The sequence below is a fragment of the Narcine bancroftii genome, chromosome 6 (assembly GCF_036971445.1).
Source record: "Narcine bancroftii isolate sNarBan1 chromosome 6, sNarBan1.hap1, whole genome shotgun sequence".
NCBI classification, from domain to species: domain Eukaryota; kingdom Metazoa; phylum Chordata; class Chondrichthyes; order Torpediniformes; family Narcinidae; genus Narcine; species Narcine bancroftii.
Window position 1 is genome coordinate 125,506,967 of NC_091474.1, and position 23,326 is coordinate 125,530,292.

At 47.8% G+C, this 23,326-nt stretch overlaps 1 protein-coding gene across 1 annotated transcript in view; it reads left to right on the forward strand.

Moving 5' to 3' along the window:
- Window positions 1-12: 12 nt before the first annotated feature.
- ddx43 (DEAD (Asp-Glu-Ala-Asp) box polypeptide 43) overlaps window positions 13-23,326 on the forward strand; it is a 144,658-nt gene continuing 121,344 nt past the window's right edge. Inside the window, exons 1-5 of the mRNA XM_069885972.1 lie at window positions 13-308; window positions 7,610-7,665; window positions 15,033-15,168; window positions 16,109-16,255; window positions 16,371-16,452. Of these exons, the coding sequence (XP_069742073.1) occupies window positions 44-308; window positions 7,610-7,665; window positions 15,033-15,168; window positions 16,109-16,255; window positions 16,371-16,452 (686 nt within the window). The 5' untranslated portion in view covers window positions 13-43. The remainder of the gene's footprint in view (window positions 309-7,609; window positions 7,666-15,032; window positions 15,169-16,108; window positions 16,256-16,370; window positions 16,453-23,326) is intronic.

Genomic DNA, 23,326 nt, shown 5'->3' on the forward strand with positions numbered 1-23,326 from the left:
AGGTTCGCGGCAGCTCGGTGCGCAGGCGCTGGTCGGACGGGCGATGTCGGACTGGGAGGCTGATAGCGACGAGGAGCGGGGTCCCGTGTCTCTGGGGGAATGGAGCCCGGGGCTCCACGTCGCGTCTCACAGCCGGGCCCTGGGCGCCAGGGGTCAGCGGGAGGTCCGCAGGCAGCAGAGTGCCGAGTGGCGGCGGGCAGGGCCACCCGGAGTCCGGGGGCCAGGTGAGGGACGTGGGCCGGCCGGGGACTCGAGCCAAGCCAACCTCAGCTTCTTCATACACAGCGCCGCGGTGGGCGCCATCATAGGTGAGGGTCGAGGGCAGACCGAACAGCCGGCGTCAGGGGCGAGCAACCGGAGGGGGGGGGGTCAGAGTCAAGGTCGGGGTGAACACCGAGGGGGGTCAGAGTCAAGGTCGGGGTGAACACCGGGGAGTCAGAGTCAAGGTCGGGGTGAACACCCGGGGGTCAGAGTCAAGTTCGGGGTGAACACCGGGGGGTCAGAGTCAAGGTCGAGGTAAACACTGGGGGTCAGAGTCAAGGTCGAGGTAAACACTGGGGGTCAGAGTCAAGGTCGGGGTGAACACTGGGGGGTCAGAGTCAAGGTCGGTGTGAACACCCGGGGGTCAGAGTCAAGTTCGGGGTGAACACCGGGGGGTCAGAGTCAAGGTCGAGGTAAACACTGGGGGGTCAGAGTCAAGGTCAGGGTGAACACCCGGGGGTCAGAGTCAAGGTCGGTGTGAACACCCGGGGGTCAGAGTCAAGGTCGGGGTGAACACCGGGAGTCAGAGTCAAGTTCGGGGTGAACACCGAGGGGTCAGAGTCAAGTTCGGGGTGAACACGGGGGTCAGTCAAGGTCAAGGTAAACACGGGGGGTCAGAGTCAAGGTCGGGGTGAACACGGGGGGTCAGAGTCAAGGTCGGGGTGAACGGGGGGGTCAGAGTCAAGTTCGGGGTGAACACCGAGGGGTCAGAGTCAAGTTCGGGGTGAACACTGGGGGGTCAGAGTCAAGGTCGGTGTGAACACGGGGGGTCAGAGTCAAGTTCGGGGTGAACACCGGGGGTGTCAGAGTCAAGTTCGGGGTGAACACCGAGGGGTCAGAGTCAAGTTCGGGGTGAACACCGAGGGGTCAGAGTCAAGTTCGGGGTGAACACCGAGGGGTCAGAGTCAAGTTCGGGGTGAACACCGGGGGGGGGTCAGAGTCAAGTTCGAGGTAAACACTGGGGGGTCAGAGTCAAGGTCGGGTGAACACCGGGGGTCAGAGTCAAGGTCGGGGTGAACACCGGGGGGGTCAGAGTCAAGGTCGGGGTGAACACCGGGGGGTCAGAGTCAAGGTCGGGGTGAACACCGGGGGGTCAGAGTCAAGTTCGGGGTGAACACCGAGGGGTCAGAGTCAAGGTCGGTGTGAACACCGAGGGGGTCAGAGTCAAGTTCGGGGTGAACACCGGGGGGTCAGAGTCAAGTTCGGGGTGAACACCGGGGGTCAGAGTCAAGTTCGGGGTGAACACCGGGGGGTCAGAGTCAAGTTCGGGGTGAACACCGGGGGGTCAGAGTCAAGTTCGGGGTGAACACCGGGGGGTCCAGAGTCAAGTTCGGGGTGAACATCGGGGGGGTCAGAGTCAAGGTCGGGGTGAACACCGGGGGGGTCAGAGTCAAGGTCGGGGGAACACCGTGGGGTCAGTCAAGGTCGGGGTGAACACCGGGGGGTCAGAGTCAAGGTCGGGGTGAACACCGGGGGGTCAGAGTCAAGTTCGGGGTGAACATCGAGGGGTCAGAGTCAAGTTCGGGGTGAACACCGGGGGGGTCAGAGTCAAGGTCGGGTTGAATACCGGGGGGTCAGAGTCAAGGTCGGGGTGAACACCGGGGGGTCAGAGTCAAGGTCGGGGTGAACACCGGGGGGTCAGAGTCAAGTTCGGGGTGAACACTGAGGGGTCAGAGTCAAGTTCGGGGTGAACACGGGGGGGTCCAGAGTCAAGGTCGAGGTAAACACCACTGGGGGGTCAGAGTCAAGGTCGGTGTGAACACCCGGGGGTCAGAGTCAAGGTCGGGGTGAACACCGGGGGTCAGAGTCAAGTTCGGGGTGAACACCGGGGGGTCAGAGTCAAGTTCGGGGTGAACACCGGGGGGTCAGAGTCAAGTTCGGGGTGAACACCGGGGGGGTCAGAGTCAAGGTCGGGGTGAACACCGGGGGGGTCAGAGTCAAGGTCGGGGTGAACACCGGGGGGTCAGAGTCAAGTTCGGGGTGAACACCGAGGGGTCAGAGTCAAGTTCGGGTGAACACCGGGGGGGTCAGAGTCAAGGTCGGGGTGAACACTGGGGGTCAGAGTCAAGGTCGGGGGAACACTGGGGGGGTCAGAGTCAAGGTCGGGATGAACACCGGGGGGTCAGAGTCAAGGTCGGGGTGAACACCGGGGGGTCAGAGTCAAGTTCGGGGTGAACACCGAGGGGTCAGAGTCGTTCAGGGTGAACAGGGGGGGTCAGAGTCAAGGTCGAGGTAAACACCACTGAGGGGTCAGAGTCAAGGTCGGGGTGAAAACGGGGGGGGGGTCAGAGTCAAGGTCGGTGTGAACACCCAGGGGTCAGAGTCAAGGTCGGGGTGAACACCGGGGGTCAGAGTCAAGGTCGGGGTGAACACCCGGGGCGGGTCAGAGTCAAGGTTGGGGTGAACACCCAGGGGATCAGAGTCAAGTTCGGGGTGAACACCCAGGGGGTCAGAGTCAAGGTCGGGGTGAACACCCGGGGGGTCAGAGTCAAGGTTGGGGTGAACACCCGGGGGGGTCAGAGTCAAGGTCGGGGTGACACCTGGGGGGTCAGAGTCAAGGTCGGGGTGAACACCCGGGGGGGTCAGTCATGGTCGGGGTGAACACCCGGGGGGTCAGTCAAGGTCGGTGTGAACACCCGGGGGGGTCAGGGTCGGGGTGAACACCCGGGGGGGGTCAGGGTCGGGGTGGTAACTCAGGTGGTTCAGGGTCGGGGTGAACACCCGGGATCGAGGTCAGGGTCGGGGTGAGCACCCGGGGTCGAGGTCAGGGTCGGTGTGAGAACCCGGGGTCGGGGTGAGCACCTGGGGTCGAGGTCAGGGTCGGGGTGAGCACCCGGGGTCGAGGTCAGGGTCGGGGTGAGCACCCGAGGTCAGGGTCGGGGTGAGCACCCGGGATCGAGGTCAGGGTCGGGGTGAGCACCCGGGGTCGAGGTCAGGGTCGGGGTGAGCACCCGGGGTCGAGGTCAGGGTCGGGGTGAGCACCCGGGGTCGAGGTCAGGGTCGGGGTGAGCACCCGGGGTCGAGGTCAGGGTCGGGGTGAGCACCCGGGGTCGAGGTCAGGGTTGGGGTGAGCACCCGGGGTCGAGGTCAGGGTCGGGGTGAGCACCCGGGGTCGAGGTCAGGGTCGGGGTGAGCACCCGGGGTCGAGGTCAGGGTCGGGGTGAGCACCCGGGGTCGAGGTCAGGGTCGGGGTGAGCACCCGGGGTCGAGGTCAGGGTCGGGGTGAGCACCCGGGGTCGAGGTCGGGGTGAGCACCCGGGGTCGAGGTCGGGGTGAGCACCCGGGGTCGAGGTCGGGGTGAGCACCCGGGGTCGAGGTCGGGGTGGGCACCCGGGTTCGAGGTCGGGGTGAGCACCTGGGGGGTCAGTCAAGGTCGGGGTGAGCACCCGGGGGGTCAGGGTCGGGGTGAACACCCGGGGGGGTCAGGGTCGGGGTGATAACTCAGGTGGTTCAGGGTCGGGGTGAACACCCGGGGTCGAGGTCAGGGTCGGGGTGAGCACCCGGGGTCGAGGTCAGGGTCGGGGTGATAGGTGGTTCAGGGGGTGAACACCCGGGAAAGAGGTCAGGGTCGGGGTGAGCACCCGGGGTCGAGTTCAGGGTCGGGGTGAGCACCCGGGGTCGAGGTCAGGGTCGGGGTGAGCACCCGGGGTTGAGGTCAGGGTCGGGGTGAGCACCCGGGGTCGAGGTCAGGGTCGGGGTGATAGGTGGTTCAGGGGGTGAACACCCGGGAAAGAGGTCAGGGTCGGGGTGAGCACCCGGGGTCGAGTTCAGGGTCGGGGTGAGCACCCGGGGTCGAGGTCAGGGTCGGGGTGAGCACCCGGGGTCGAGGTCGGGGTGAGCACCCGGGGTCGAGGTCGGGGTGAGCACCCGGGGTCGAGGTCGGGGTGAGCACCCGGGGTCGAGGTCGGGGTGAGCACCCGGGGTCGAGGTCGGGGTGAGCACCCGGGGTCGAGGTCGGGGTGAGCACCCGGGGTCGAGGTCGGGGTGAGCACCCGGGGTCGAGGTCGGGGTGAGCACCCGGGGTCGAGGTCGGGGTGAGCACCCGGGGTCGAGGTCGGGGTGAGCACCCGGGGTCGAGGTCGGGGTGAGCACCCGGGGTCGAGGTCGGGGTGAGCACCCGGGGTCGAGGTCGGGGTGAGCACCCGGGGTCGAGGTCGGGGTGAGCACCCGGGGTCGAGGTCGGGGTGAGCACCCGGGGTCGAGGTCGGGGTGAGCACCCGGGGTCGAGGTCGGGGTGAGCACCCGGGGTCGAGGTCGGGGTGAGCACCCGGGGTCGAGGTCGGGGTGAGCACCCGGGGTCGAGGTCGGGGTGAGCACCCGGGGTCGAGGTCAGGGTCGGGGTGAGCACCCGGGGTCGAGGTCGGGGTGAGCACCCGGGGTCGAGGTCGGGGTGGGCACCCGGGGTCGAGGTCGGGGTGGGCACCCGGGGTCGAGGTCGGGGTGAGCACCTGGGGGGTCAGTCAAGGTCGGGGTGAGCACCCGGGGGGTCAGGGTCGGGGTGAACACCCGGGGGGGTCAGGGTCGGGGTGATAACTCAGGTGGTTCAGGGTCGGGGTGAACACCCGGGGTCGAGGTCAGGGTCGGGGTGAGCACCCGGGGTCGAGGTCAGGGTCGGGGTGATAACTCAGGTGGTTCAGGGGGTGAACACCCGGGATCGAGGTCAGGGTCGGGGTGAGCACCCGGGGTCGAGTTCAGGGTCGGGGTGAGCACCCGGGGTCGAGGTCAGGGTCGGGGTGAGCACCCGGGGTTGAGGTCAGGGTCGGGGTGAGCACCCGGGGTCGAGGTCGGGGTGAGCACCCGGGGTCGAGGTCGGGGTGAGCACCCGGGGTCGAGGTCGGGGTGAGCACCCGGGGTCGAGGTCGGGGTGAGCACCCGGGGTCGAGGTCGGGGTGAGCACCCGGGGTCGAGGTCGGGGTGAGCACCCGGGGTCGAGGTCGGGGTGAGCACCCGGGGTCGAGGTCGGGGTGAGCACCCGGGGTCGAGGTCGGGGTGAGCACCCGGGGTCGAGGTCGGGGTGAGCACCCGGGGTCGAGGTCGGGGTGAGCACCCGGGGTCGAGGTCGGGGTGAGCACCCGGGGTCGAGGTCGGGGTGAGCACCCGGGGTCGAGGTCGGGGTGAGCACCCGAGGTCGGGGTGAGCACCCGAGGTCGGGGTGAGCACCCGGGGTCGAGGTCGGGGTGAGCACCCGAGGTCGGGGTGAGCACCCGGGGTCGAGGTCGGGGTGAGCATCCGGGGTCGAGGTCGGGGTGAGCACCCGGGGTCGAGGTCGGGGTGAGCACCCGGGGTCGAGGTCGGGGTGAGCACCCGGGGTCGAGGTCGGGGTGAGCACCCGGGGTCGAGGTCGGGGTGAGCACCCGGGGTCGAGGTCGGGGTGGACACCCGGGTGCTCTGGGTCGGGGTGGACACCCGGTGGGTCAGAGTCGCGGTGAACACCCGGTGGGTCAGTCCGGGTTAACACCCGGGGGGGGGGTCAGGGTCGGGGTGATTACAGGTGGTTCAGGGTCGGGGTGAACACCCGGGATCGAGGTCAGGGTCGGGGTGAACACCCGGGGTCGAGGTCAGGGTCGGGGTGAGCACCCGGGGTCGAGGTCAGGGTCGGGGTGAGCACCCGGGATCGAGGTCAGGGTCGGGGTGAGCACCCGGGGTCGAGGTCAGGGTCGGGGTGAGCACCCGGGGTCGAGGTCAGGGTCGGGGTGAGCACCCGGGGTCGAGGTCGGGGTGAGCACCCGGGGTCGAGGTCGGGGTGAGCACCCGGGGTCAGGGTCGGGGTGAGCACCCGGGGTCAGGGTCGGGGTGAGCACCCGGGGTCAGGGTCGGGGTGAGCACCCGGGGTCGAGGTCAGGGTGATCACCCGGGGGGCTCGGGGTCGGGATGTATACCCGGTGGGTCAGGGTCGGGGTGAACACCCGGGTGGGGGGTCAGGGTCGGGGTGAACTCCTGGGGGGTCAGGGTCGGGGTGAACACTCGGGCTCGAGGTCAGGGTCGCGGGGGTCAAGGTCAGTGTTGGAACAGGCACCTGGAGGTCAGGGTTGAGGTGAACGCCCAGTGGTCAGGGTCGGGACGAACACGCAGGGTCAAGGAGAGGGTTGCGGGGTCAAGGTCAGTGTTTGGGACAAGCACCTGAAGGCCAGAGTCAAGGTTGGGGTGAACACCTAGGGGTCAGGGTCAAGGTTGGGGTAAACACTCGGGGTCGAGGTGAACACCTGGAGTCAGGGACAAGGTCAGGGCAATCACCCAGGGTCGGGGTGAAGATTGGGGTGAACACACGGGGGTCGGGATTGGTGCGTCAGTTTGAAAAGATATGATTATTTGAGGTATATAAAACAGGCCTTAACTTCTGGTATTTCTGAAATAGCCTGGTGTGAATATCTGTGTGTCAGTGGCAGGATAAACTGTTTGTGTATCAATGTGTGTGTGAATTTCAGTGATGTACTTTGGAATGCTAGCAGTAGATGTGGGTTCCAGAGTAAAGACTGCATGTGCCCAGGTGTGTTCAGTAAATGTCCAGGAACAAAAGATTGTGATTTGCTCTGATATCAAGTATCCAAGGGTAAATAAGATGTGGAGACTCATGGTAGGGTGTGAATTTTCAGGAAATCTTGATTACAGATTATATGCTTGGGTGAATTAGTACTTCTTGTTTATACTTGAAATTTGTTCTGAGCAAATACTCAGCAATTAGAGAAGTTAAGTATCCTAGTGATAATACTATGATAGTGAATTGTGTGTAAACATTGAGCGAAACACCTGGGAGGGACAGTAAGTATTAGCAGAGAATAATGGAGTGGTAAAGTAATAATGATTGAATATGGGAATAATCTCCATGACACCATACCAAGTTGCTGTAACCTAGTGTAAAAACCTCATGATAACAAATATCTCTGACTGGCCATATGTCCCTCTTATGGCATGGACTTTTCCCCCACCCTACCTTCCCACTATGTGTCTGTCCTCTTCACTAGCTCCCGCCCACTCCCCCTGATGATTTTGTCAAATACCTGTGCTTATTTCACATAGATGCATGTTGCAGGAGGAACTCAGCAGCTCAGACAATATCCATGGGAAGCAATAGTCAACATTTCTGGACTGGATCCTTCATAAAGACTAGATGAAAGGGGGTACTATGCTCATAAAGGGTGAAGGAAGTTGTGAAAGGGGTCAAAGGTGAGGGTATAGGATAGAAGGTGTGAGAGGTGGAGAGACAGATGGGGGAATAAACCATTAGAGGAAAGAAAAGATAGAGTGAAAAAAAGAGCTGAAAATATTGGAATCTAGTGCTTAATTGTACCTCTTATTTGTTAAGCTTTGTCTATCATTGGGGTTGATGTGATGCTTCAAATGTCCCTAGGTCGTGGAGGGTCTAAAATACGCAAACTGGAAGAAATATCCGGATCAAGAATACAGGCAAGGACTTGCGGAGATCCATGTTATAGCTAACATTTTTTTTCTGATCAGGATCAGTAAAAGCCATGTGATTGCAGAGTGTAATTTCCCCCTGCCCTTCCAAAACACTCACCACATTTGTCCTAGTTTGGGATTTCTAGTGTAGTTTGCCTCCTATCCATCTACGGCCTAATTTAGACTTGTCATTCCACCTGGGGGTATGAATTGTTTGTCTTTGAGTGCTGCGTTGTGAAGGAACTGTTTCCAAATCCATGCTTGCAGAATAAACTCATGATGTCGCATGACAAAGGAGGCCCTGTAGCCTAATGAATCCGTGTTGGCTCTCCAGAAGATTGCTCCCCCCCCCCCCCATTTATTTCCCTTTATTCTATTTTCAGTCACAATCAATTCCACCCTGACTCTCTATACCCACTCCCATCTACATGGCAGGTTATTTACAGCAACAACTTGACCTACCCACCAGCATGTCCTTGGGAGTGTTGCACAGGCTGATGTGTGGTGAATTTGGTTGTTAGGTCAGTTGCAGAAAGAATGCTGTTTGAAACAGGAACAATATACCTGTTACCGACCCTGAACAATCTGAGAATCTTAGGTATGATAATACAGGCTATGATAAAGACAATTAATTAACCTAAAATAGCAAGTAATTTGCATAATTCCTTGAAGGGACAGTCTTGGGTCTTCAGTTTAAGCAGCTTGATATTCATCTTTGAGTTGGAAGGAAGTACTGCTTATCTTGATTCGTGTGAGCTCATAATGCCCCAAATGTGACTATAGATCAGTGGCATATTTTCACACTGAAGCCCCTTCGCTCTCCCATAAGATCAGTAAAAGAAAAATGCAGATTGAGCTCATTCTTGGATGCAGGAGCTGTTTACCATCCACTGTCTATATTTCATTTTTTTTTTTTTGAAAATTTTATTTAAGAATTTTACAAAAAGAGGGGAGTCACGTGATGGAGTAGTGGCCGGACGGTGAACTCCAGCCCTTTCCAGAAAAGTCGGAAAAAACAAAGGAAAACACAAAGGCACAAAAATAAAAATTAAAGTGAGTATAAAGGTGGAAAGAAGATGGCGACGAAAGAAGAAAAATCGAAACCAACGGTAAGAAGAGAGGAAGAGAAGACAACGGAAGAAGAAGGAGAAGGCCTTACCTGTTCGAAGAGGCCCGCGGTGGAGAGAGAAACCCGCTCCCTCAGGTCGGTAGAAAGTGGACTACAAAAATGGCTCGCTGAGCCGAGTAAAAGTGCGCAACCGCGCGTGCAAAAAAACACACCGACGGGAGGGGTGACCAGCTGGGGAGTCGATCTCCACATCCGACAGTGACAGCTGCAGAACAGCTGCAGCAAGAGGAGAATATAGAAGACAACGAAAACAAGAAAGAAGAGAAGAAAAGGACAACAAAGAAACAACAGATGGCCAACCCAGAGGAAGAAGAAGAGGAAGAGTACAGTGAAATAGAAGAAGAAGGGAAAGGCAAGACAAAGGATATACTTTCTCTTATTAAAGAATACATGGAGTCATTTAAAGAATGGCAAGCGCAAGAATTTAATGATTTAAGAAGAAGAATAAACAATACAGAAGAGAAAATGAATAAAATAGATATGACCTTATCAGAAATGGGAAAAAGAATGGACAAGGTGGAAGAACGAGAAGCAGCAGTAGAAATGGAGGTAGAGGACTTAAAAAAGAAATTAGAGGAATCTAATAAAAAAGTTAAAGAGACACAAGAACTGTTAGCTCAGAAAATAGATATAATGGAAAATTATAACAGAAGAAATAACATAAAGATAGTGGGCCTTAAGGAAGATGAAGAAGGCAAGAATATGAGAGAGTTTATAAAAGATTGGATCCCTAGGATCCTAGGATGTCCAGAACTACAGCAAGAAATGGAAATAGAAAGGGCACATAGAGCAGTGGCCTTTAAACCACAACCACAACAAAAGCCAAGATCTATTTTAGTAAAATTCCTAAGATATACTACAAGAGAAAAGGTACTGGAGAAAACAATGGAAAAAGTAAGAGAGGGCAACAAGCCACTGGAGTACAAAGGGCAAAAAATCTTCATTTATCCAGATATAAGTTTTGAACTCCTGAAGAAGAGAAAGGAGTTCAATACAGCAAAGGCGATTTTATGGAAGAAAGGGTATAAATTTATACTAAAGCATAAGCATGAAAATTTGCAGAACAATTACAAAATAGACTGAGAGATGAAGACGTGTAACGAGAGTACAAAAGACTGCGAACTAAAAAGACACATAAGTTTTGAAATCCTGAAGAAGAGGAAGGAGTTCAATACATCGAAAACGATCTTATGGAAAAAAACTATTCTCGGATCCAGAGGAAGCAAGGAAATTTGCAGAAGAACTACAAAACAAACAGAGAGATGAAGACATGTAATAAGAGTAAAAATGACCACGATTTATATGTATGTGGGTAAAGAGGTATATGTGTGTATATGTATAATGTGCATACATGAATGTATCCGTATTTAGAGGAAAATATAGATAGTATCGACAAGAATTAATAAGGGAAGGAAATCGAATAGAGGGAATAAGGAGGGAATTAAAAGAGTGACCTTTGTTACATATGAAAAGTGAAATCTTTTCTGGGGGAGCTGGGTGGGGAGGAGTTACGGTCACTGCAAAATCAGCTGATGCTTGCGAGTGAATTCGCAAATCCAAATGGAGAGGGGAGATGTGGTTGTCCGACAAGGGATAAAGGACAACTCAGGAGGGGAAGGGGAGATTGGGGCTAAAGAAGTTTTAAATAGGAGAATAAGGAAAATGTTTGATGTTTTAGGAATGTTGTCTTATAAAGGGTTCAAAACAAGAAAACAGAAATGGATAAGAAGGAAAGGTAATGATGGAGAAACGGAAAGGGAAGATAAACAAAGTATAAAATGGCTACGTTGAACTATATGACTTTAAATATTAATGGAATACATAACCAAATTTAAAGGAAGAAACTGCTAAATTTACTGAAAAAAGAAAAGATTGATATAGCATTTGTGCAAGAAACACATTTAACTGAATTGGAGCACAAGAAATTAAAGAGAGATTGGGTAGGACACGTAACAGCAGCATTGTATAATTCAAAAGCAAGAGGAATAGCTATATTAATTAGTAAAAATGTGCCATTTAAAATAGAAGAGGAAATAATAGATCCAGCAGGGAGATATGTAATGATAAAATGTCAGATATATTCGGAGTTTTGGAATCTACTCAATATATATTCACCTAACGAAGAAGATCAAAAGTTTATGCAAGATATCTTTGTGAAGATAGCAGATACGCAAGGGAACATATTAATAGGAGGGGATTTCAACCTGAATTTGGATTCAAATATGGACAAAACTGGGAAAAAAATTAACTGAAAGAACAAAGTAACCAAATTTATAATTAAATCGATGGAAGAAATGCAACTTTTGGATATATGGAGGAAACAACACCCAAAGGAAAAGGAATATTCATATTACTCGGCTAGACATAAAACATACTCAAGAATAGACCTATTTTTGTTATCAGCTCGTATGCAAGATAGAGTAAGAAAAACAGAATATAAAGCTAGAATACTATCAGACCATTCACCCTTAATATTGACATCCCTCCAAGAATGTATAGATGGAGATTAAACCCCATGTTACTTAAAAGGCAGGATTTTAGAGAATTTATTGAAAAACAAATTAAAATGTATTTTGAAATAAATACGAAATCAGTGAAAGATAAGTTTATACTATGGGATGCAATGAAAGCATTCATTAGAGGGCAAATAATAAGTTATGTAACCAAGATGAAGAAGGACTATAATCAGGAAACAGAGCAGTTGGAAAGGGAAATAGTAAATATAGAAAAAGAATTAGCAATGAAGGAAGATACAACTAAAAGAAGAGAATTGGCGGATAAAAAAATAAAATATGAAACACTACAAACATATAAGGTGGAGAAGAATATAATGAAGACAAAACAGAAATATTATGAACTAGGTGAAAAAACACAAAATCCTAGCATGGCAGCTTAAGACAGAACAAGCTAAGAAAATGGTATTGGCATCAATGAAAAAAGACAAACAAATTACATATAATCCAAAAGAAATTAAGGAAAACTTTAGAGAATTCTATGAACAATTATACCAAACTGAAAACGAAGGGAAAGAAGGGAAAATAGATGAATTTTTGACTAAAATTGAACTACCAAAACTACAAATAGAGGAACAAAATAAATTAACAGAACCATTTGGAATAGTAGAAATACAAGAGATAATAAAAAAATTACCAAATAATAAGACACCTGGAGAGGATGGATTCCCAATAGAATTCTATAAAGCATTTGAAGACTTATTGATTCCGCCCCTCCTGGAAGTAATCAAGCAGATTGATAAAACACAAAGCTTACCAGATTCATGTAAAACAGCAATAATTACAGTAATACTAAAGCAAGGGAAAGATCCACTCACACCAGCGTCATATAGACCAATATCTTTACTTAACACAGATTATAAGATAATAGCTAAACTATTAGCAAACAGATTAGCAGAGTATGTACCGAAAATGGTAAATCTAGACCAAACTGGATTTATCAAAAAAAGATGCACAACAGACAATATTTGTAAATTTATTAATTTAATTCATGCAGTAGAAGGGAATAAAGCACCAACAGTAGCAGTTGCTTTAGACGCAGAGAAGGCCTTTGACAGAGTAGAATGGAATTATTTGTTCAAAGTATTGCAAAAATTCAGTTTACCGGAAAAGTATATTAATTGGATTAAAACATTATGTAAGGGACCATTAGCGAAAGTGACAGTAAATGGACATGTATCAAAGCAATTTAACTTAAGCAGGTCAACACGGCAGGGATGCCCACTATCACCTTTATTGTTTGCGTTAGCTATAGAACCACTAGCAGAATTGATAAGAACAGAAAATAATATAAAAGGGATAAAAATAAAAGACAAGGAATATAAAATCAGTTTATTTGCGGATGGTGTTATAGTATACTTAAAAGAACCAGAACTATCAATAAAAGAATTATATAAGAAATTGAAGGAATATGGAGAAATGTCGGGTTACAAGATCAACGTAAATAAAAGTGAAGCAATGCCTATGAGTAATGCGGATTTCTCAAAATTTAAGAAGGAATCACCATTTAGATGGCAAATGCAAGCAATAAGATACCTAGGTGTACAAATAAACAAAAATCTCGGCCAACTATATAAACTTAATTATTATCCACTAATGAAAAAATTACAGGATGATTTAGAGCATTGGAAAGATTTACCACCAACACTAATAGGAAGGATAAACTGTATTAAAATGAACATTTTTCCAAGGATATTATACCTATTTCAGGCATTGCCAATACAACTGACAGAGAAATTCTTCAAGGAGTTAAAGAAAATAATAAGGAAATTTTTATGGAAAGGGGGGAATCCGAGGATAGCACTAGATAAATTAACAGAATGGTATAAACAAGGAGGCTTACAATTGCCAAACTTTAAAAATTATTATAGACCCGCACAATTAAGATACCTATCAGATTTTTATCAAACAAGGGAAAAGCCAGATTGGACTAGATTAGAATTAGATAAAATAGGGGAAAAGATACCTGAACACATTATATAAATGGGATGAAAAATTGGTACAACATAGAAGTTCTCCAGTATTACATCATCTACTCAATATTTGGAAGAAGATTCATGTAGAAAGAAATAAAACAAATTATCAATTACCAAAACTAATATTGACGCAAAATAAGTTACTCCCTTTTACAATAGATAACCTTTCCTTTAGAGAATGGGAGAAAAAAGGGATTAAAAGAATAGAAAATTGTTTTTCAGGAAATAGATTCTTATCCTTTGAACAAATGAAAGATAAATACAATATAACTCAAGATACAGCGCTGGCATATTACCAATTGAGATCCTACTTGAAGGATAAATTAGGAAGCAGTTTGAGTTTGCCAGAGGGAGGTAACTTTGAATATGTGATTACAGATACAATGATAATCAAAAGATTTATAACAAATATGTATATTAAACTGCAAGAAAAGGAGAATGAGGAAACAAATGGTAAAACTAAACAAAAATGGGAACAAGATTTAAATATAAAGATAAAAAAGGAAACATGGGAGAAGTTATGCTCTGGAACGATGAGAAATACAATAAATACGAGGTTACGTATGATACAATATAACTGGATACACAGGCTGTACATTACACCTCAAAAGTTAAATAAATGGGACCCAACAGTATCTGATAGATGTTTTCGATGTAAAAAAGAAATGGGAACAACAATTCATGCAATCTGGACATGTGAGAAAGTAGAAAAATTTTGGGAAGATCTAAATCAGATATTAAATAAAATAACAGAAAACAATATACCAAAGAATCCAGAGATCTTCCTCCTAAGTAACATAAAAAACAAAGAATTTGGAATTGATTTGGAGGATGCACAAAAAAGATTTGTTAAGATAGCTCTAGCCATAGCAAAAAAATGTATTATGTCAATCTGGAAATTGGAAGATAATTTGAAAATACAACAATGGTATATAGAAATGAATAAATGTATTCCATTAGAAAAAATTACATATAGTTTAAGAAATAATATTGAAATATTCGAACAATAGCGAAAACCTACCGGGGACAATCACTACCTAAGTTAACAGAAGGAAAAGGAAATGAAAAGAATGGACTCAGTGGAATTTCTGGTGTATTTTTATTGAATACAACATTGTCTGACTGGTTTAACGTATCCTAGATTTTATACCTTAAATGGACGGGAGGGGGGAGGTAGGGTGGGTGGGATGGGAGGAGGGAGGGGGGGGGGAGAAAATGGCACTGTATATGTGTGAAAAGGAAAAAGTGTGTACCATGGTTAATGTGATTTATGGTGTGAAAAATAAAAAATTTAAAAAAAAAAAGAATTTTACAAAACCAAAAAGAAAAACAAAGTATAATCTAAAGCTACCCCGTACTACCCCACCTTCCTCCCCCCTCCCACCTATTTCGCCCCTAAACCCCCCCCGGAGCTTTTTTTTTTAAAAAACACAATAATATCAGGTTATAACAGGTTGCTGTATTGTATGCCATCCTTTTGCATCTTTCATCACAAATAAAACTTTTACTTAACATCTAAACCCATATATTCCAAATACAGACTCCACATTTTAACAAAAAAGTTATTCTGCAAATTATATGTTATTTTTTCCAAATAAATATATGATTGAATTTCATTATACCATCTTTGTATACTCAGTTCAACATTATTTTTTCCAAGTAACACTTATACATTTTCTAGCTACTGCCAATCCTAGGTGTATAAATGCAATTTGAGGTTTCTCCAATTGTGCACTGTCTATATTTTCACACTAGATTCTAAAAGGTGGCGTTGAAGTTGAGGTGAAGCTTTATGGCAGCCATGAGGCGCAGCTGAAGGCTAAGGAACTGATTCAGAATCTCATTGAGAGAAGTACATTTAATTTGAATGGAGCTGAAAGAAGGGACCAAGGTATGTTTTATTTTGTGTTCAAGTTGAATGAGTATCATATTTCATTCATTGACAGAAACGAATTTTAAAGCAAAATACAACCTGCTGCAGGAACTCAATGGAGGGAAAGTGATCGTCAACAGGGGGCGTCATTAGCATCTCAGTTAGTGCAACATTATTACAGCACCAGTGGCTTGGATTCAAATCCCGCATTGTCTGTAGGAATTAGTACGCTCTCCCGTGTCTGCATGGGTTTCCTGCATATGCTCCGGTTTCCTCCCACCCTTCAAAACATAGAGGGTTGTAGGTATTTGGGTGATGTGGGCTCATGGGCCAGAAGGGCCTGTTACCACGCTTTATGTCTAAATTTCTAAATTAAATTAAAAACATTTGGGTCAAAATCCTGCATCAGGACCATAAAGAGACTCGCCATTGTAAAGAGGTCAGGGGGCAGGGTGAGGCAGGAAATGGCAAAGGATGGGTGGACCCTGGTAAGAATGTTATCAAAGAACAGGAGAATAGCAGGAACCACCAGTAACAGAGGGTCTCATAGAATGTCCATCAAAGAACAGAGGTAAACTTAAAGCAACCTTGGAGTGGAGCAATAAATAAGAATCCGGACCAAAAAAGGAACTACTAGAAGTTGAGATACATAAAATTTGATTAATTAGGGTGGGGAAAGTGTTGGTATCTCATAATTTGATTTGTGATGCTACCATTGTAACCATGGATTTTAGAGTTGACTTTTTTTTCTGAAGTCCCCCCTCAATTGGTTTATTTGTACTGCTGTCTTAGTGACGAAGGCATCATATGTGCTGTCAGTCTGTGCAAGATAATGTATGGTGGAGTCCTTGTGATTGCAGAACATTCCATTTCTTCTGATAACTCCATTTTAAGAGTAGCTTTAACTTCCTCAGAAATCACCATTTCCTTCTTTTTTCCCTTTAACCATCCTCAAAAGGTGTTGCATTGAAGATGAGCAGCAGGCCAGTCACTGCCACTGACACCCTTCCAGTAAAGTATGGCAGTATAAACCCACCCCGTCTTGTGATCAACTGGAGCTCGTTGCGTGAGAACAAGGAGAAATATGAAGCTATGAAGTGGGCTGGTTGGTATTTCCCAGTTCTTAAATTATACAGTACTGAATGCTTGGTCATGATTTGAACACCGTCAGCCCATATTCAGTTTGATCAGAAATAACAACATTCTTCTTTTGCATTAAGGTCTTTCACCAATTAAAAAAGACTTCTACATTGCAGCTGAGTCAGTCATCAATATGACACCGGCAGAAGTTTTCAATTGGAGGTAATTTATGACTTGAGTCTGGTTTAAAATAAAATTCTTAATTTTACTTTCAAAAAATCTGAATAATTTGAGCTGAACAAGTGAACATAGAATCTTGCAGCACAGTACAGGCCCTTTGACCCATGATATTGTGCCAACCCAGAAATTCCTACCCAAAAAAAATGAAACCTTCCCTTCCTCATAGCCCTCTATTTTTCTTTCATCCATGTGCTTCTCTATCTTCTCTTTGGCTTGGCTTCGCGGACGAAGATTTATGGAGGGGGTAAAAAGTCCACGTCAGCTGGAGGCTCGTTTGTGGCTGACAAGTCCGATGCGGGACAGGCAGACACGGTTGCAGCGGTTGCAGGGAAAAATTGGTTGGTTGGGGTTGGGTGTTGGGTTTTTCCTCCTTTGCCTTTTGTCAGTGAGGTGGGCTCTGCGGTCTTCTTCAAAGGAGGTTGCTGTCCGCCAAACTGTGAGGCGCCAAGATGCACGGTTTGAGGCGTTATCAGCCCACTGGCGGTGGTCAATGTGGCAGGCACCAAGAGATTTCTTTAGGCAGTCCTTGTACCTTTTCTTTGGTGCACCTCTGTCACGGTGGCCAGTGAAGAGGTCGCCATATAACACGATCTTGGGAAGGCGATGGTCCTCCATTCTGGAGACATGACCCATCCAGCGCAGCTGGATCTTCAGCAGCATGGACTCGATGCTGTCGACCTCTGCCATCTCGAGTACTTCGACGTTAGGGATGAAAGCGCTCCAATGGATGTTGAGGATGGAGCGGAGACAACGCTGGTGGAAGCGTTCTAGGAGCCGTAGGTGGTGCCGGTAGAGGACCCATGATTCGGAGCCGAACAGGAGTGTGGGTATGACAACGGCTCTGTATACGCTTATCTTTGTGAGGTTTTTCAGTTGGTTGTTTTTCCAGACTCTTTTGTGTAGTCTTCCAAAGGCGCTATTTGCCTTGGCGAGTCTGTTGTCTATCTCATTGTCGATCCTTGCATCTGATGAAATGGTGCAGCCGAGATAGGTAAACTGGTTGACCGTTTTGAGTTTTGTGTGCCCGATGGAGATGTGGGGGGGCTGGTAGTCATGGTGGGGAGCTGGCTGATGGAGGACCTCAGTTTTCTTCAGGCTGACTGTCAGGCCAAACATTTTGGCAGTTTCCGCAAAGCAGGACGTCAAGCGCTGAAGAGCTGGCTCTGAATGGGCAACTAAAGTGGCATCGTCTGCAAAGAGTAGTTCACGGACAAGTTTCTCTTGTGTCTTGGTGTGAGCTTGCAGGCGCCTCAGATTGAAGAGACTGCCATCCGTGCGGTACCGGATGTAAACAGCTTCTCTATAAGAGTGTTTTAAATACCCCTATTGTTCCACCCTCCACTACCACCCTTGGCAAGGCCCCCACAACTCACAACTATCTGTGTATGGGCGGGGGGAGGAGGGAATTGCCTCTGATGTCTCCCCTAAACTGTCCTCCCTTCAATTGTACAGATGTCCCCTGCTGTTTGCTACTCCTGCCCTGGGAAAAAGGTGCTGACTGTCTACCATATCTATGCCTCATAATCTTGTTGACCTCTATTAAATCACCTCTCATCCTTCTTCGCTCCAATGGGAAAAGCCATACCTGTGCTAACCTTGCCTCATAAGACATATTTTCCAATCCAGGCAACATCTTGGTAAATTTCCTCTGCACCCTCACCATAGCTTCAACATTCTTCCTGTAATAATGTTACGAGAATGAAATACAATATTCTAAGTGTGGTCTCACTGGAGATTTATAGAGCTGCCATGTTACCTCATGACTCCTGAATTGATGAAGCCCATAGGCCAGGGGTGTCAAACTCAAATTCACGGAGGGCCAAAATTAAAAACTTGGACTAAGTCGAGGGCCGAACTAAATATTTATTGAAAATTTTCAACAACATCTGCATGTTTTCTCTTCTTTCAACATATGTAATGTTAAACTTTAGGATATAACTTTAGGAGGATAATGTTACAGGTCAGGAGTAGGTAGCTCAAGTTCACCCTTTGCTTGACCTGAGGGAAACATTTGGTCCCTGTGGAGATGTAGTCAGCATTCACAGGCTGTGTCCATTTTGGCCTGCATCAGGACTCAGCATTTCCTGCTCACTCCTCAGGCTCTAGGCTTCTATTCACCCTCGACCCACCATCCCTTTACCTGACCAGTCCTTTACCCAACCTCTACTCACCCCTCACTCCACTCGCTCTGCCTCTACCCACCCCATCCTATACACGCCCCTCTGCTGCCTCTCCCCTCAACCTGTTCCTCCCTCTACCCGTCTCTCACCCTCTAATCACCCCTCCCCTACTCGCCCTGCCCCTCCCCTTTTACCTCTTCCCTATCCACCCCTCCTTCTACTCATCCCTCCCTCTAACTGCCCCTCGCACCACCATAACTTCTCCTGCCCATTACTCCTCACCTACACCCTCTGCCCACCCCTGCTTACCCACCCACTCAGGCCCAGCGCGCTGCCGATCAGCCTTTGCGGACAGCCACCATCTCTCTCTTCACGTGCAGGGCCGAACCAGCTGTCCCTGGGGTCCGCGCGGGTGCAAGCGCTGAAGGCCGTGGCGACCGGGAGAAGTGCGCTCGCGCTGTGGAAGGGCCGTCCGGTGCCAGTCGCGGGGAGCCTTCCAACGGGCTTGCCGGCTGGTGTCATCGACAGACTTCTCGTGTTACAATTTCTCGTGTTACAATGGGGAAGGATGTGCAATGAAGGGGGAGGATGGTGGGGGTGACATTACCAAAAAACAGCATCGGCTCTCGCTGCAGGGCGGGCCACCTCTAATACATTTTTGAAATGATCTTGCGGGCCAAATATAATTATATCGTGGGCCAAATTTGGCCCGCGGGCCTGAGTTTGACATGTGTGCCATAGGCCTTCTTAACTGTGCTAACAACCTGTGTGGTGACCTTAGAAAATCTATGGATTTGAACCCAAGGTCCCTCTGTTCTTCCACATTAAGTGTTTCTACAATCTGCCTTTAAGTTTGACCTACCAAACTACATCACCTCACACTTAGCCAGATTGAACTCCATCTGCCACTTTTCCACCCAGCTCTGGATGCATGACAGCCCTCAATACTATCCACAATTCCTCTGACCCTCATATCATCTCCAAACTTACTGACCCATTCCTCTACTTCTTTGCCCAGGTCATTTACAAAAATCACAAATCAGCAGGGGCCGCAGGGCAGATCCCTGCAGAACTCCACTAATCATCGACCTCCAGGCAGATTACTTTTCGTCCACTACTACTCTCTGCTTTCTACAGGCAAACCCTCTGTATTCGCACAGCCAAGGTTCCATGGATCCCATGACTTTCTGAGCAAGTCTTCCATGGGAGACCTCGTCAAATGTCTTCCTAAAATCCATATCCACCACATCTACCAGTTTAGCTTTATCAATTTTTTTTGTTACTGCCTTAAAAAAAATTAGGCTTATGAGGCATGACCTATCCTTCACAAAGCCATGCTGACTATCCCTGAGAAGACATTACTTCTCTAAATGCTCATAAATCCAAGAATTTTCCCAATACTGATGTCAGACTCTGTGATCCATAATTTCCTGTAGATTCTCCCTATTACCTTTTTTAAATAAGGAGATCACATTTGTCATTCTCCCATCCTCCAGCACCTCCCCTGTAGCTAACAAAGACTGAAAGATCGTCCAACAATCTCTTCCCTCCCTTCCCTTAGCAAACTGGGGTATATTTTGTCCGGTCTTGGGGTCCTCAATCCTAATGCTTTTAAAAAGATCCAGCACTTCCTCTTTCTTAATCTCACCTTGGTCTTTTTCTCTGGTGAATACTGAAGCAATTCTTTTAGGTCCTCCCCAGCCAGCTCCACCTTCAGGCATATGTTGCCTCCTTTATCCTTAAGTGGTCCTACCATCACTCACTTCATCCTTCTGTTCTTCATGTAGGTATAGAATGCTTTGGTGTTTTCCTTAATCCTACTTGCTAAGGTCTTCCATGCCCCCTCCAAGCTCTCCCGTTCTTAAATTCTTTCCTGACTACTATATAATTCTCACGAGCCCTTCCTGCTTTTTGCTTCCTAAATCTAATTTATCCTTCCTTCTTCCTCCCAACTAGTTGCCTCACCTGTTTTGTCAACTGCAATTCCCTTTTCGTACCATCTTTTCCCTGTCTCAGGGGGCAAAGCTATCTAGAACCTTGTGTTAGTAGTCTCTTGACTTCCTTCGCATTACTTCTGTGCTTTCTCCTGAGAATGTGTTCCCAATTTACTCTCGTTAGTTTCTGCTTCATCCCATCGTAATTATCTGGTCTCCAAATAAACACTTGACAATTTTGTCTACTTTTATTCTGGTCCATATCTGCTAAAGCTTAGAAAGTTGTGGTCACTATCACCAAAATGCTCCCTCACCGAGAGATCTGTCACCTGACCAGGTTCATTATCCAATATGACCTGTCCTCTAATTGGCTGGTCCACATACTGTGTCAGGATCCTTCTTGGATTCTCCTGATGAATTCTGCACCATAAATCCCTCTTGTTGTAAGGAGGTGTCAGTCAACATTTTGGAAGATGAAGACTTCCATAACAACAACTCTCATTTCTGCTCCCTTCCAAAATCTGCATGCTAACCTGTTTCTAAAGACAGATACAATACAGTGATAACAACCTTCCTATTTCTGACCTCCACCTACACCAACTCCACAGCATCCTCCCTTTCTGCAGGTGCGATGATTTCCTTTTCCTTCTGGCTCTTTCCTCTGTTTTCTGCAAGTAATCACCTGACAATCTGGATTGTATCTCTGAAAGTCCAAAGGTTTTGAATTTGGGCCATGAAGAACTGCAATGTCATTCAGATGGTGGGATTCAGTATGCCCTGGCCGTCTGCACTGAATTGGGCAGGATTACTTTTAAAGCACAGTTACAATGCAGTGGTTAACTTGCTGGTCTGAGTCAGAAGGCTGTGGGCTGAAGTTGCAGAAGCTCTGAAACAAACTGATGCTCCACTGGAGGGTAAAAATAAGAGAGCGTGCACACTCTGAGGACCAATAAAAGGGTCATCAAGTAACCATATGTCTTATGAAAGAGGTGTGAAATGTCCCACAGCTCTATTCTGTGGGAAAATTGTATTGTGTGCCCTGCCATTAATTCAAAGGCATTAAAACTAGTTAAGAAGTTATTAATATCTTAGCTGTTTCTGCAGTCTTGCAATACATAAATTGATTGTGCTGAAGTTTGTAATTAAACAAAAAAGTCTACAGATGCGGATGATTGTAGTTTAATAAGCAAAAGTGCTGGAGAAACTCGGCAGGTCCTGCAGCATCCATGGGAACCAAAGATTGATAACCAATGTTTTGGGCCTGAGCCCTTCTTCAAGGTATGAAGGTCCTATGTACACTGAGTTTCTCCAGCACTTTTTTGTATTTAAGAAAAATGTATGTGATTGGCTGTGAAATTGTTCAAAGTGCAGACAATTGTGAAAGGTGCTAGAAAATGCAAATGTTTTCACATTTGTATGCTCCAGTTTGAAGAGCCTGAGCTAACTTTAGACATCTTGGATTGCCCTTGGGCTCAAAAGTTGCTAACTAGAGAAAAATGAAAACTATATATGCTCTAGCTTCAGTGAGAAAATGGAAGGGCCCAGTGAATGGTTATTCAACGTTCAGACTGGGCTGGGACCCTAATCTCCATGGATGCTGCCGGATCCACCGAGCCCCTCCAACTTCTTGATGTTTGCTCTTTAATTCCAAACTACAAATTTGGTGTAATGGCCAGGATATTGTGTTTGATCCTTGACTGTTATCAGCTGTCAACTTGTGGTCTAATTTATAGAATGTGGTTCCTCACTGATAGCAAAGGAGAATTATTATTTTTGCATATTATTGTCCTAAATCTGGTTTGCTTTTCAGACATGCAATATGGTAACAGGCCATTTCACCACTCGAGGCTCTGCTGCCAAATTTACACCCCAATTAGACTACACCCCCATTTCAAACAGTGGGAGGAAATTAGACCCCCAGGAGAAAACCCACACAGACATGGTGAAGTGCCAGTTGATGAAGTAGACAAAGACGATGTGGTCAAACAATAATCATGGCTTTTATTGGTAGAAACTCATGGTACAATAATGAAAGACAATAGGTGCATACACAGTTATACCCAAGGGGAGTGTCCTTAACAGTAGAGCAATGTTAGTACAGCAAGGCTCTCCAGAGGGGAGACAGGCAGCTTGGCAGACATTCACCACAGCAGAAGAAGGGTTAACCACATATGGGGCGAACATTTAAACTCCTTACAGCATGAGAGTTTGAACTTCGATCCCAATTGCTGACACTGTGACGCCGTTGTGCTAACCACTACTACGCCAACTGTGTACATGTGGTCCTTTCAAACTTTCTTCTGGTTTGCATGACTCTTGGTCATGCTATTTGGTGGGAAGTGTTAATTTTGTGTGCATACTGTCTCTGTTTTAATATCAATAATTATCTGGCAGATATGGATCTCCTCTTGGCCAAGTCAGCATCTAAAAGCACACCCTTTATAGCGGGTTTCTTGCAAACCTTCAGCAGATATATAGTATTGAGAGGCAAAGACAGGATAGATAGTCAAAATCTTTCCACCATAGTAGAGGTATCAGAAACAAAAAGACCTGGTTTTAAGGTGAGAGTTAACAATTTTAAAGGGAGTTCGAGAAGGTTTCTTTATGTTAAACACAGTGTAGTTGATATCTGTAGGCCTGTTTCTGTGCTGTTCTGTTACCCCGAGAATATTGAAAAATTGAATGATATTTGCGAAGAATATGAGAGAGTGAGAGTTGTGAATGGAATCTTCACGTTAAATCAAGGCCAAGAGTTATTTATTCTCAAGTATTTCCACATTACATCAACATTCCATTCTCTGA